The sequence below is a fragment of the Prosopis cineraria genome, unplaced genomic scaffold, assembly GCF_029017545.1.
Source record: "Prosopis cineraria cultivar Desert tree isolate PC_DT_omini unplaced genomic scaffold, ASM2901754v1 PC1, whole genome shotgun sequence".
Classification (NCBI taxonomy): Eukaryota; Viridiplantae; Streptophyta; class Magnoliopsida; order Fabales; family Fabaceae; genus Prosopis; species Prosopis cineraria.
The window spans coordinates 2268958-2283458 of record NW_026555332.1 but is presented as its reverse complement, the minus strand read 5'-3'; the positions used below and the strand labels follow the sequence as shown (position 1 = coordinate 2283458).

The window sequence follows — 14501 nt, the reverse complement described above, 5'->3', positions numbered from 1 at the left end:
GCAAAGAAAGGAAAAATTGGAAGGTTGCATCTTTTTTGATAATATCAAGGAATATTTCTTAATAACCTAAAAAAGAGTTAATTTTGTCTTATATTATACTTACTTCGTTAAAAAATATAAGATATTTTTTAAAAAAATTAAATGTTTAAAAATATAAGACATTTTTAGTACCTCATAATATAATCATTTATTTTTTTTAAAATTTTTTAATGAATACATTCATTTTAAAGTGAAATATCTTATTAAAAAAATAAATATAAAAAAATAATGTTAGTTTAAAAATAAATAATTATTTTATTAATATATGAGATTTAGTTAAATAGGGGCACATTTTTGAAGTGAGGGAGTAATTAAGAACTCAGCAGTACTTAATTGGTCAACTACTTTAGTCAATTGATTGGCCTAACCTCATTAATTTGTAATGATTAGCAAACATTGCGCGTTGGAAAGACATACAAACTATGGGACGTAATATATTTCCCATGCTCCGAAGTACTGTGCTCAATTTTTTTAAGTTGTTGTCCTTTTTTTTTTTCACAATACCTTGGCTCGAAATTTCAGATTGCTTTTATAATATATTTCAAAAAACATTTGGACTCATCTAACTTTTTCTGATCTCCTTGATTTTGGCAATTAAGTATTATATTTAGGAAAGGGGAAAATTATAATTTAATAATAATTGAATAAAGAAGGTGTGCGCATGATTTACGTACTACACTAGCAATCTATAACGTGTAAAGCTCCTCTAAAATTTTTTGAGCTTCGAAACATGTTAATTTTTTAACATGTGCTACCACTTTCCTATTATTCAAACAGCATCAATCTTTTCTTTTTCCTTCCTTTTTTTTGGTGAATTGAAAGTTATAAATGCAGTAAAAAAAAAGACACGGCAGTTCTAACATTTTATTTTTATCTGTATTTTCTTAATTCATTCTATTTCTTTCTAGGAATGGGACCTAAATTCAAAAAATTTACCAAAATAAAAGATATATCAAGCAGGTACTATCATGATTGAATAGAGAGAATTGACAAAAGAGAGAAGATAAAAAAGAAATATAAGATAGAGTAAAGAATTTTGCATGCTCACATATAAAGCAAAATGATTTTCTTAAAATATTTTATATATATATATATATATTTAACGAAAAAACAGGGTGTTATATATTCATGCAACAGTAGCTAGTCCAAGTTAGTGTGCACGTGGTCCCAAAGCAATTGATGCAGTTGCAAGCGTATTTCCCAGTGCGGCTCTAAGAAATAAGCACCAGGGAATTACAATTGTAAATGTGTTTGCTTTATTTAATATGGTTCAAAAATCAAAATAGTCCATGATTTTGATTAAATAAAGCAATATTACTAGCTACTAGTTATAGTATTGAAAGCCAGGTTAACCAAGTTGGTTCAACTAATAAATCGTTAAATTAATATTTGAATTGATTTAAAAAAAGTATTCCGTTTATAACTGATTCAATGATGATTTTAACTATTAATAATTGAATTAATATCTTTACTGATCTAATTTTCAATATTTATAGTAGCACTTTTATATGGCTATCATAGTGTGGAAAGAGTATGATTAAATAAAGAAATATTACTAGTTAGTACTTATAGTATTGAAAGCCACGCTAAACCAATGAACTACTTTTAATAATTAAATCAGTACCTCAACTAGTTTAAAGAAATGTTCTGCTCGATTACAATTTTAATAATGAACTCTTAAATCAATGCCTACATTGGTCGGATTTTCAGTATAATATATATTAGTACTCAAGCTTTTGGCGTAATTTTCCTTATATACTGTGTTATGCATGCATGTGTCCATAATTTAATTAATGCTCCAAATCAAATTCCATTCAATCTAACGTCCCATGATTCATATAAATAATTAGATACATAAATGGATTGATGGATAAGCTCAACTTGTTGGGCGAGTTCGTTCATCAAATATTTTAATATTCAGAAGTTGAATGTACTCACTAATGATGATATATCCCTTTGATTCAATTGAAGAGCCGCTGGAATGTGACATTCTTCACTTCTGGTTTCAGCTTTGCTTTCTACTTCTCTGTGTGCGTGTAATGTGTAATATATATATATATATATATAGCCACACACACACACACACACACACACACTCTTCATAGTTCATAACCTCACAAACCAGAAAAACAAAACTTGCAAAAGCAAAAGCATTGCAGGTCACTACCGCTTCATTATTAGGCCGAACTGATTTCAAGCTTCAATTTGGTGTTCATTGCTCTCTCTCTAACCCGAAGCTATATATTTTGGCTTGACTTCACTCCAAAGCATCAATCAGTAATTCTGCATTTCTATCAACGTATCGATCTCTCGTGTGCTTTTAGCAAACCCAAAGGCAGTCGATCGAGCCCAGACTCTAGCAAGAAGGACACACACACACACACACACCTACTGTTTCTATTGATGGATCTCACGATAATGGATTCATCAGTTTCAGCAATGGGGACGATGTGGGAGAAAACTAGGGTTCCTGTGATCGTTCCAGGGTTGAAGGTGATGGTGATGGTTTGCCTCGCCATGTCCGTGATGCTGTTTGTGGAGAGAGTGTATATGGGAATAGTAATAGTGATGGTCAAGTCGTTCGGACTCTGCAACCCTAAGAAGCGTTACAAGTGGGAGGCACTGAAGCAAGACGACGATGTTGAGCTTGGCAGCAGCTCGGCTTACCCTATGGTGCTCGTTCAAATTCCGATGTACAATGAGATTGAGGTATCGTCACTCATGTTTATGATTAATTAATTATGCAACCCAATTAAGGGATGAAGCTATTGATTATATCATTTGAATCCTTAATATATTCAATTAAAATAGTCTTGTATTAGTAATCTAGCTACTAATTATTACTTCGTTTTTTATTTGTAAAAAAAACTATTACTTTTTTTTATATAAACAAAATTACACATTTCAATAAATATTTATTATATGTTTTCTAAATTTTTTTATAATTTATATTAATGAAAAATAATTAATATATGCTTATATTAATTAATATAGGATACTTTAGTTCAATTTTTTCATTTTCAAACATAATGATTATGATTAGCCAACTTCTTTAAACTATGATACAATTTTTTTTTTCTTATATATAAAAACAGAAAGAGTATGTATTTTTATTGGTCAAAAATTACATATTACTTTCCTTATCCAAAATATAAGTAATAAAATTTTTATTTTCATAAAATATACATTGTTTTTCATTTTCACTCTTAATTCTAATTTATGATGGGTGAGAATGTCATAAATTTACATATGCAAACTCTCTCTCTTCTGTCTCTTCAGACACTTAAAGAGTTATCGAAATAAGGAACTTCTAAATGAAATGGAGGGCTCAAAATTTGTTGATGGGAAAAAAAAAAAACACATTGAGAAAGTTATTATCAACTAAACTTCATAATGCTTAAATCTAACTTGATAATTAAAATTGTACAAGTGGCTCAATAGTTTGATATAATCAGCCCTGCTCAAGCCATTTAGGCTTATCAAGTCGAGCTTCTAACTAGGATTAAACCTTGCTCTGAAAATATATATTTTTTTAAAAAAAAATTTTGACAAAAAGTAATCTTTTTGTAATATCATATTTCTTAATATATTCAATATATCTTATTTTTTATTATCATAATTGATTTTTGTATGATTTGTTTTTTAATTATTTTCAAAATCTTAAAGTAATTTTTTAACTTCACAATATATAATAATAATAATAATTGATTTTTAGGCATAAATAATTAAAAACATATTTTTAAAAAATGATTACTATTCACCCTCACATTAGTTTCACATAAAATTTATCTTTGATAATTATATTTTGATTAATACATAAAGTCTCTTCATTATTTTTTTAAAAATTTTTCGTGTTGGGCTAAACTTGGCCCAAACAACTAGACACCAGGATCGCCTGACTACATATGTGACTCGGGTGATGGCCGGCCGACCTTGCCACCTTGCCTTTGCACAACCGTTCTAATAATATTGGATGTTTGATAAAAGTATCGGAAAAAAAGAGATAGCCAGAGATAATCTTATCAATAAATAAATCTTCCATTAAAATTCTTAAAAAAATTATTTAACATGGAAAATATTGTTATCTCAAAAGTAGATATACAATACGCGTCTCAGATCATCATGCATGTGAAACAATTTTTTAATTTAAATGTTAACTGGCACAGTTAGACGAAATTAATTAAAATAAGAGTAGAGTAAGAGTTGGCAGAGATGAGGTAGAAGCAAGTGTGATTGGTGTGGGTGCATGGGAGCATGCAGGTGTACAAGCTGTCAATAGGAACAGCATGCGGGCTATCATGGCCGGCTGACAGGATCATCATTCAAGTTCTGGATGACTCCACTGATCCTCTCATCAAGGTCCTCCATTTCTTAATTTTTGTATTTGAACTTTATAATGTCTTTGAATTTAATGGAAATGTATTTGACAGGACATGGTGGAAACGGAGTGCAAGAGATGGGAGAGCAAAGGCATCAACATCAAGTATGAGATCAGAGAGAACAGAAGAGGCTACAAAGCAGGAGCCCTCAAGGAAGGCATGAAGCATCCCTACGTCCATCTCTGTGACTACGTCGCCATCTTTGACGCCGACTTCCAACCTCAACCCGACTTCCTCCTCCGCACCCTTCCCTTCCTCATCCACAACCCTCAACTTGCTCTCCTCCAAGCTCGCTGGACTTTCGGTACTTCCTTTTCTTTTCCAAAATTATCAAGTTTCTAGTAGCATCCTTAGACATATTGTCAACACAATAATTAGAATTTAGGAGATGCAATTAAAGCGGATCCTGGAACAGTAATATTCTCTCCCGTTGTATCGCAGTAAATGCTGATGAATGCTTGATGACAAGAATGCAACAGATGTCACTGGATTACCATTTCAAAGTTGAGCAGGAAGTTGGATCCTCTACCTACGCTTTCTTTGGTTTCAATGGTAAACCATTCTCTTTTAGTACCTTATTACAGCTGCTTCACCCCGTATTCGTTTCTGCATAACAAAAGGAAGGCTCACATGAGGGAGACGATAATATTGTGTGCATATACAGGCACAGCTGGTGTCTGGAGGCTTTCTGCACTCAATGAGGCAGGAGGATGGAAGGACAGAACAACCGTCGAAGACATGGACTTGGCCGTCCGAGCAGGTCTCAAGGGCTGGAAATTTTTATACCTCGGTGACCTTCAGGTATCGTAAAATATGAGCCAGGTTGTCAATTTTGGTCTAATCCATTGAAAAACCTTCTGATAAACATATTCACAGAAATAGATAAATCAAGCTGATCATGTTCATGTCTCTTAATTGACCTGACCAAAATATCTTTTGTAGAAGTTGCCCAAGTGGTCGGAGCCAAAACCCAACAAAATCATATAAAAGTTTAGATCCAAATTCAGCCTGAAATCAGGTCAATACATGAACAAGCATTCTTAAGATGGATAAAATAATTGAACCGTAGTGTTATTTCACTGGGTGTTGAACTACATATCAAAAAATAGACCAACAAAATGAATCTGACTTGATAATGAATAAATATGAAACATATTTGGCAAACCGACAAAATGAAGACAGAGCAAACCGATTATGAATAAATATGAAACATATTTGGCACATTTTAGAGGGCACACATCTAACATACTTGTTTCTTCATAATTTGTTGGATGTATCTATCATATCTACCCAAGAACTTCTCACGCATGGATGATATTCTCATGAGCATCTAAGATTATTTTATAAATTAAGATGGTGCACAGTAATTTGAATAAGGTTTTCAACTGATCTTTTTGCATGAACTCATAATTTCACAAATAAATTCAGGTGAAAAATGAATTGCCAAGTACATTCAAAGCCTACCGTTATCAACAACACCGATGGTCTTGTGGGCCAGCTAATCTCTTCAGGAAAATGGCCTTGGAAATCATAAGAAACAAGGTATTAATCTCAACTTTTTTATAATTACCTCCGGAGGACCTCAATAAGGACATTTTACAGTTACCCATCTCTTCTAATTCTTTGTTCATCATACCTTGCAGAAAGTATCTATGTGGAAGAAGTTCTATGTGATTTATAGCTTTTTCTTTGTCAGAAAGATCATAGCCCATGTGGTAACATTTTTGTTCTACTGTGTTGTTCTGCCTGCAACTGTTCTTGTTCCTGAAGTGGAAGTTCCAAAGTGGGGTGCCGTGTATATACCTTCCATCATTACTCTGCTTAATGCTGTGGGAACTCCAAGGTCAAGACTATTTGACTTGTTTCATCTATTCTTTAAAGTGGATTTAAGAGTGACTGTTCAATTTTTTTTTTTTTAATGACTGCTCAAACTATACAAAACAAATGTAAGGTGCAATTTCTCAGCAGTTACAGATAAGATTCTACAGTATGATTATCATACATGGAAGAACTTTTAAAGAGTCACTGGTGCAGTGCTAAGTTGCAAATAATATCCAATTATGTTTTTACTAAGAATTTAATAGCAGATCCCTATGGAAGTTCACCTAAGGTTTTTATTTTTGTTACATAGAAATTATAGTTCCTTTCTAACTTTCCAAAATTATGTGAGGCAGATCACTCCACCTATTGGTATTCTGGGTCCTCTTTGAAAATGTCATGTCAATGCATCGGACTAAGGCAACGCTCATAGGTTTGCTGGAGGCAGGGCGAGCAAATGAATGGGTGGTCACTGAGAAATTGGGAGATTCTCTTAAAACAAAATCAGGAGGCAAAGCACCAAGGAAGCCATATGCCTCATTTGGTGAAAGGTATTTTTCTTGCCTCCTTTCCTGGGATAGCAGGGTCTTGAAATCTAAATGAAGTAAACTTGGAAAAATTCTCAAGAAAGAAGAGATATCAACATGAATTATAGTTAGACTGAATCGATATTATGTATGACAGACTCCTAGACCTCTAACTATACTTGGATCCTTTACTAAGGGAGAAACAGCAAGGATAAGCAGTTTCCAAACAAATTAGACTTTTCTAAGTATCCCTTAGCAAAGCATTAAGATTGTCAATGTAGTTTAAAGGAAAAAATGGGGAAAAAAGAAGTGGGTTCTACCTTATAATTCCATAGCTTTATCACTCAGCAAAATGGAGTTCTCAGCACCATATTCAAATACATTTTACATTTCAGTGAAACTGTAATCGAACATGTATTGCTTGATATATAGCAAAAATTAAAAAATAAATTTTGTAGACTAGTGCACAAGGCTACTATTCATAGTGAAATTAGAGAATTTCACTGTAGCAGACCTGGAAACCCCCCCCTGTTCAACAAGAAGTGTAACCATCAAAGTGATCTGTAATTAAGAGTTCCTATGGAGAAGAAATCTAGTTTGTTGACTCATCGTTTGCCACAAATGGAAAGGTTCCTACAAGATTACAAATGAATATGCTTTCAGGTCCCATCAACATAGTAAAAGCCCACTGTTCATTAGATTTAATGTAACAACCACCTCCATTTTAATACATTTGAAGCTATCAAGATAACAATCATCCTGCAAACAGCTCACATAATTTCTACAATTAGCATTTTTTTTTAATTTCATCTTTTCTTCTTTCATGTTGATTAAAATCAGAATCAATTTGCTCGAACTTGGCATTGGGGCCTACCTCTTCATCTGTGGATGCTACGACCTAGCCTTTGGGAAGAATAGGTACTTCATATACCTCTTCCTGCAATCTCTTGCCTTCTTTATCGCAGGGGTTGGCTACATTGGTGTCTTTGTTGCCAATTCTTAGTACACCTCTTCCACCACCAAGATCTCAAGTATCTGTCATCTGGCAACAAGTCCATCAGAAGAAAGATCGGAAATCAACTTTGGCAGCAAGCTTCTATTCAAACCATACATTCTCTCGCAAAAATCATTTTTTTCCCATGTTGAATTGTATCCTCAAAGAAGTAGTTAAGGAAGATAAGGAAATGAAACAATTAAAAAATTGCGTGATGTATATGAAATGCTAATACAAAAAAGAAAATGAATTAGAATTTAGAAGCAAGCACAGGCCCAAAATAAGTAACATGAGAACTTTCACTGAATTTAAATTATCTCCTAGTGCTGTCAAGAAAGATACAGAAATTCAATCAGATAAAAAAAAAAAAAAGATTTCAAAGCAAAGGACCATTTCAGCGTCCCTTTAACCTGCTCCCTGACCCTGATGAAATAATGCTCTTTCTTCTTTCTAATTTCCCCTGAAAATATTTGAAGAAGAACCTCGTACCAAACAAGAAATAGAACAACTCTTTTTCTCCTTACCAAACTTCTTGCTAAATTCACTACTTTTCTAGAGTGAGTGCATGTGCATGCAGCAGAGTACAAATTCATAAATGATGAAAGGAACTTCAACCAAGATCTTGTAAAGATGAAAGGTCAGATTTTTCATAATTCACATATGAAACATAATATCAGCAATTTTGAAAATATGGAAACCCAGTCCACCATTATCAGTGAATGACATCCTAGCACAGACACAGAATCAGCACAAAAACTAAAGATGAGCACATTTCTGACATGAGGTGGTCATGTTTCAAGTTTTGACTTAGTTCAGGATCCATGATAGAGATAAAAGGGAAATAGAGACAGAAATAGAAATTCCCATTACATCCTTTGGACCTTATTTGTAGAGATATTTAGAAATTACCCTTTTACCCCTAATTACCCCTACTATTTCTAATTTCCATGTACCAAACCAGACCAAGCCTGGAGAATAAGTAGCATGGCCATTTTTTGATGTAGCCCTTCGCCTCAGCCTTTATGTCCTGATTTGAGTTCATATCTCAAGGTAGTCCTACATTAAACAGAATTACCTCCAATAGGAAGACTCATATATGCCATCAAAAAAGCACGTCTTTAACAAAGTACATTCTAGGTGGGTGTAAGCCATCAGAGTTTCAGCATGGTCTAGTCAACAAATCCAGATGTTTAAGGTGCACAGTGAGAAGAAATACTCCACTCACATTAGTTCTACTTAAGTGCATAAAATTATAATACAACAACAACAACAACAACAATCTTTATCCTATTATGTGGGGTCGGCTACATGGATTATATGAAAATGTAACATATTCTAACTAAAAGCATTTAGATCAGATGTATGAGGGCAAATGTTACCTGGAGAACTATCAATTATTATCCCATCCAAAGTCTGCACACATTTCTCTCAAACATCATCATTCTCAAATAGGTAGCCATTGTAAATAGAGATAACCTCTTTAATGTCAAAAAATAAATATGATCAGCTAAGCAGCTTTCTCAGTGCTAAATCTATTGGGGACAATTAAGCTGAAGCTCAACAGTCTAAAACCATGTGAATACCCCATCAAAGCAATTGGATCTCCGCAAAAAGAAGAAAATCTGCTTTTTCAAGGAAATGGCCCTTAATTACAGTATCTGCTCAATTCTTTGAAGCTGAATCTCACCAGAGGAGAAAATAGGCACGGAGAATAATTATGCAATTGAATCACTTCACAACAGTATAGATGATCTTCAATCAATCATCAGTCTTCTAAAGAAGAATGTGAGTCAAAATGAAATCCCAAAAATGCATTTGCCCAGCCAATCTGCAATTACTCAGACCTTATATCTTTGTTATGGAATTTATGTATGCTTCTGGAATAACTGATTTCAGTCGCATAAAAAAAGAGTTATTGCTGTCTCCAACAGAAGACACATGTGGTAATGCTGATGCAATAATTACAAAATTTTCACCATTGCCCACATCTATCTTGTACAACTCCGCAAAAACTTCCTGAAAATGATGTACCAGTTTGCAATAGAAGGACCTACTAGGAGAAATGACATTTATAGAAAGAATTCCAAGTTCAGAAAGAACTGACTTAGCTGCCAGAAGAACATTCTTCTTAACAAATTCCAATGGTGGAGCAGTTACACCACTCCTTACATCATGTGAATCTAGATCAACCATAATGACATCGAATTTATGGTTGACAGCTTCACCATCAGGAAAGTGACAATGAGCCTCGTGCTCATAAGCGGCAGAAGAACACATAGGATGCCAATTTGCCTGATGTGAAAGTTTCTTCACAAATTTAATGACGTCTCCAGTAACAACATGCATAAACTCACTATCTTCTAATCCAAAATACTGCTTTGCAACCCTCAAAACTTCCTTATCAGCATCCACACCCATGACCTCAAAATCCAATTGGTCTCTCAAGAAAGAAAGTAAAGCCCCACCTCCAACCCCAAGACATAAAGCTTTTGGTCTAATCCCAAGCTGAATTCGCCCCTCTATATATTCACTGATCAACGATAGGCTTGCCACCATCGGAGCCAAGTAAGGGTGAACCAAAACCCGAAGATCAGGCATAAAATCCACCTCACCAATCCCTACACTAGGCGAATGAAAATCTTCTGTATCAGGCACTATAAGAATTTCAGTCTGAATCAAATTAGGCATCCTCTTGAACCTCAAACGCCTTCGAAATTCCCGTTTATAACAACCATCCACGCCACTCTGGCTTTCAATTCCAACATCTTCAACCAGCATTTCACCAACAAGACAACCAACACATTTATGTATTACCACACTAGAAACCAAATTATCTTCATAACTCAAAATCGGTACCTCCGGAATGTCATTTTTAAATAACGATCTCGGAGACAAGGCGAGGAGAAGAGGTTTAGAGCATACCTCAAGCTCCTTCCGACGCAACGAAGATACTACCGGACGGTGATAAATAGTTGGTGAAGAATCGCCCTCACTGAATTCGTTTCCCAACAAAATGAGGCGAGATACACCAGGAGAACTAAAGAGCAGCTGGAGATGACCCCATTCAGTAGAGAAGATCCAATCAGTTTCGCGGGCTTCAGGGACGAACATGGCAGCAACAAGGGGTGAGTCAGAAGCTGGAATCGGTGAGTCCAGAACCGCAACTCGGAGCAGTGAATCAGAACAAACGGGATCGGGAATCGTGAATGCGATAAATCGAGAAGGGCAAATGCTTTCGAAGGTTGCGACGTCGAGTGCCATCACCGCAAACGCATCCAGAGTAGTAGTTCTTCACTCTGGTTCAAGATCGATTGATGGCCTTTACACCAAAAATAAATAAATAAAGTTGAGGTGAAAATCCATCAATACTTTTAATTTATAATTAGTCAAAAAAAAAAAAATTAACTTAAATTAGTACTTCTGCTACACTCTCATTATGCATTTTGCTTTATGGCTTTATCATTTCCCGTAACACAACGAGATGCCAAAACCGGTAACAGAGAAGGCCGACTTGTTCGCCGGCCGGTTCTCCCGGTTGGCAGAGAGCCTCCGGTGAAGAGTGAGGGACACGTGGTAGCAACCTTGGTAATGTACGGGGTTGTTTAAAAAAAATTATAAGATATTTTTTAAGATGTTATATGTTTAAAAATATAAGATATTTTAAATTTTGTAAAATATAATTATTATCTTTTTTAAAAGTGTTTCTATTAATAATAATTTTATATTTATTATAAAATATTTAATAAGAATAAATATAAAAAAATAAAGTTAATTGAAAAGTAAATAATTATTTTATTGGGTGATGAGATTCGGTTAAAAATACGTTATATTTTTTAACAAATGTTATTTTAAAAATTAACATTTTGTAAAATATGTTTTACAAATAAAAAATAAATAATAAAAATGAATATTTTTTAATTTTTTATTTTTTAGAACAATAATTTCATAAGGGTGTTTTCATTTTTTATTATTCAAAATAATATTTAATTTTTTTCTTTTAAAAACCTGTTATCAAATAATTTTTTTTATTTTTTAAATAAAAATAATCTTTATAATAGGTTATCAAACAAGTTTATAATTTTGGAGACAATTTGAAACTCAAGTTGGTCATTTCTCTGCCACCACAGCATGGCTCATACTCTCTTTAGTTAAAAAATATAGGCAATTTTTTTAAAAAAATCAGTATGTCAATAAAGTTTTTATTTTTATAAAAATATATATTATTTTTTTATTTTATTTTAATATCAATTACTATTGTAGTGAGAAAAATATTTACACAAATATCTAAATTAATAAATAGGTAAAATGGGACAAAAATTTACATGTATTACATTACTTATATTTTTAATCAACATTAGTTAAAAAAATATTTATATTTTAGATCAAAGAGAATATAAAACAAATCAAATGAACAGGAGATGCTTGAAACTATTTTTGTTCTATTATTTTAAAAACTAATATTCTGTAAAAAAATATTTTGAGTTTTTTAGAATAAAAAAATAATAAAAATGAATATTTTTCTCATTTTCTCTTATTCCCTATAATAATAATTCTAGAATATTTAAAATAAGTTTTTATTTTTTTACTCTCTAAAACAATATTTTAATTTTTTAAAAATAATTTTTAAAATTACTTTACCAAATAATTTTTTTATTTTGAAGAACAGTAAACTTTTTTATGAAGGTTCATTATTTTCCATATTTTTATATTTTTTCTTGACTAAAATATATAACACATCGCACTTTTAAAAATTTAAAATTAAACCTCTAACCTTTAATTTTATTTTTTAAAATTTCTTATTATTAATTATATTATTTTTTTATAATGATTAAAATGTCATTCAATTAAAAAATATTATTAAATAAAAATATTATGTTATATAATTATTTATAATAAATTTTTTATATTTTTTGAATAGTTGAGGCATTGATAACAAAACAAATAAATATTATTATCACCATATAAAATTTTAAATATTTACTTTTATATTAATTTTATTTATTTATTATTATCAATGGTGCATAATTTTCTAGTATTAAAAGATAAATTAATCTAACATGACAATATTTAAAATTTTAAATATTTTAACAATGTGTATTATATCAATGTAACATGAAAATATGAATAAAAATTTATCTTTTAAAAAATAAAATTAAAAAATATATAAAATTAATATAAACATAAATATATAAAATTTTATACAATAATAATAATATATTTTTTATTATCAATTCCTCAACTATTTAAAAAAATATAAAAAATTTATTATAAATAGTTATATAATGAAAAGATTTTATATATTTTAATTTTTTTTCTTTTGGTAATAAGTGCAAATACACAGTGTTTTCTGTCCATTTTTTTTTTTTTCCGGGACCGTAAAAGATCCAAATTCGTCTTTTACTTATTTATTTTTTTTGGGCCGAAGAGATTCAAATTCATCTGGTTGACAAACTTATCCAAATTGTATGGCTGCTTTGCACTCGTTAATGATGTTCTGTTTCTTTGTTGGGCCAAAAAAGACAAACTTATCCCAATGCCTCTTTTTTTGTCAGAACTTGTCCAAATACCCATATTAATGCCTTGTACAGATGAAAATGCGGATGAATCATGAAGTCTAAAGTTGAGTCCAGAAAGTTTGTGTGCTCTGGTTTTGAGTTAGTGTTGGTAATTGGTAAATTGCCTGTCAGATATGGGCTGTAGGTCCAAAATTCACTTTTCTTAAAATTGATTAATTCTTTAGGCTGGCTTTTATTGATTCTGAAAGTCTTTTTTTAAAATTTTTATTTTAAAATTTTTTAACTCTTAGAAATTTAATATTTACATTATAATATTACATATTCATTTTCTAAAATACAAATTATAGTATCAAAATTAAACTAGATAATATAAATCATAATTTTAAAGTACAAACATATATTTTAAAGTTTAAATTTAATTTAAAAGCTTAAAATATCCCATTTTCAAGAATTAAAATAAATGCAGACTTAAATAAATAACCTGAACTTGTTCTTTAAAGCTCAAATGGGTAGGGAATAAAAGTCTTTTTATATAAAAATTACTTCAATTTTTAAAGTCTAAGCTCTAAAAATGGACTTAAATGGGTAATTAAAAAAAGCCAATCCATATTCCTGACTTTACTTTCAGTATTCTTTGTTGGTATCGCAAATATCTGTTAAAAGAACTTAATCAAATCAAAAATTAAATAATCTTTTCTGAAATTTCCTTCTTGTTTCCTCTATAAGGACTTGATGCTAAACTTGACTTTAAAATGGACAGCCACCTCCCATATTCCCACCAATATTGGATTTACGTCCGACCGGTCCACTTCATCATTCATTTCTTTTATCTAATATTCCAAGCCTATTATGGTTAACATTCACCTTAAAATTCTCATTTGGTAACGCTAACTGCGCATCAAAATCTAAACATAATAACAAATATGTATAAAACCAAATTATTTATAAATCACAAAAAATACAACTTACATCATAGAGTCATACTGGATGTAAATTATGGGTTCACAATCTAATTAATTAAATACAATCACTTGAATTGAAAAGAGAAAAATGTACCCCGAAAAGAGAAAGAAGAAGGAATCTATTTATGCCATTAAGTTTTACGGTAAATCTCAAGTATTCTCTTCACATCTTCATGTGACTTTTACCTAAATTAATCACAAGAAATCGAATTCATTCATTAAAAATATTTTTCCCTGCTTTTCTCAAAAATCTGTTTGGATCCTTA

At 31.5% G+C, this 14501-nt stretch overlaps 2 protein-coding genes across 7 annotated transcripts; one reads left to right on the top strand and one right to left on the bottom strand.

Moving 5' to 3' along the window:
* Positions 1 to 2183: 2183 nt before the first annotated feature.
* Positions 2184 to 7766, top strand: LOC129302440 (probable glucomannan 4-beta-mannosyltransferase 9). The gene is made up of 9 exons (XM_054941331.1): positions 2184 to 2748; positions 4300 to 4398; positions 4470 to 4722; positions 4860 to 4970; positions 5083 to 5219; positions 5847 to 5960; positions 6062 to 6261; positions 6593 to 6787; positions 7604 to 7766. Exons 1-9 carry the CDS (start codon positions 2443 to 2445, stop codon positions 7764 to 7766), a joined length of 1578 nt encoding a protein of 525 aa, XP_054797306.1. The 5' UTR covers positions 2184 to 2442.
* On the bottom strand, positions 4253 to 11310 carry LOC129302408 (uncharacterized). Of its 6 annotated transcripts, none has more exons than XM_054941304.1 (4): positions 11176 to 11310; positions 9137 to 11076; positions 7638 to 7805; positions 4253 to 6291 (listed from the first exon to the last, which is right to left on the bottom strand). In XM_054941304.1, exon 2 carries the CDS (start codon positions 11016 to 11018, stop codon positions 9603 to 9605), a length of 1416 nt encoding a protein of 471 aa, XP_054797279.1. In that variant the 5' UTR covers positions 11019 to 11076; positions 11176 to 11310; the 3' UTR covers positions 4253 to 6291; positions 7638 to 7805; positions 9137 to 9602. The 6 variants fall into 6 exon arrangements, with proteins under 6 accessions (XP_054797279.1, XP_054797286.1, XP_054797293.1 ...); XM_054941311.1 differs by having other exon boundaries at positions 4253 to 5426; XM_054941318.1 differs by having other exon boundaries at positions 4253 to 5024.
* Positions 11311 to 14501: the final 3191 nt, after the last annotated feature.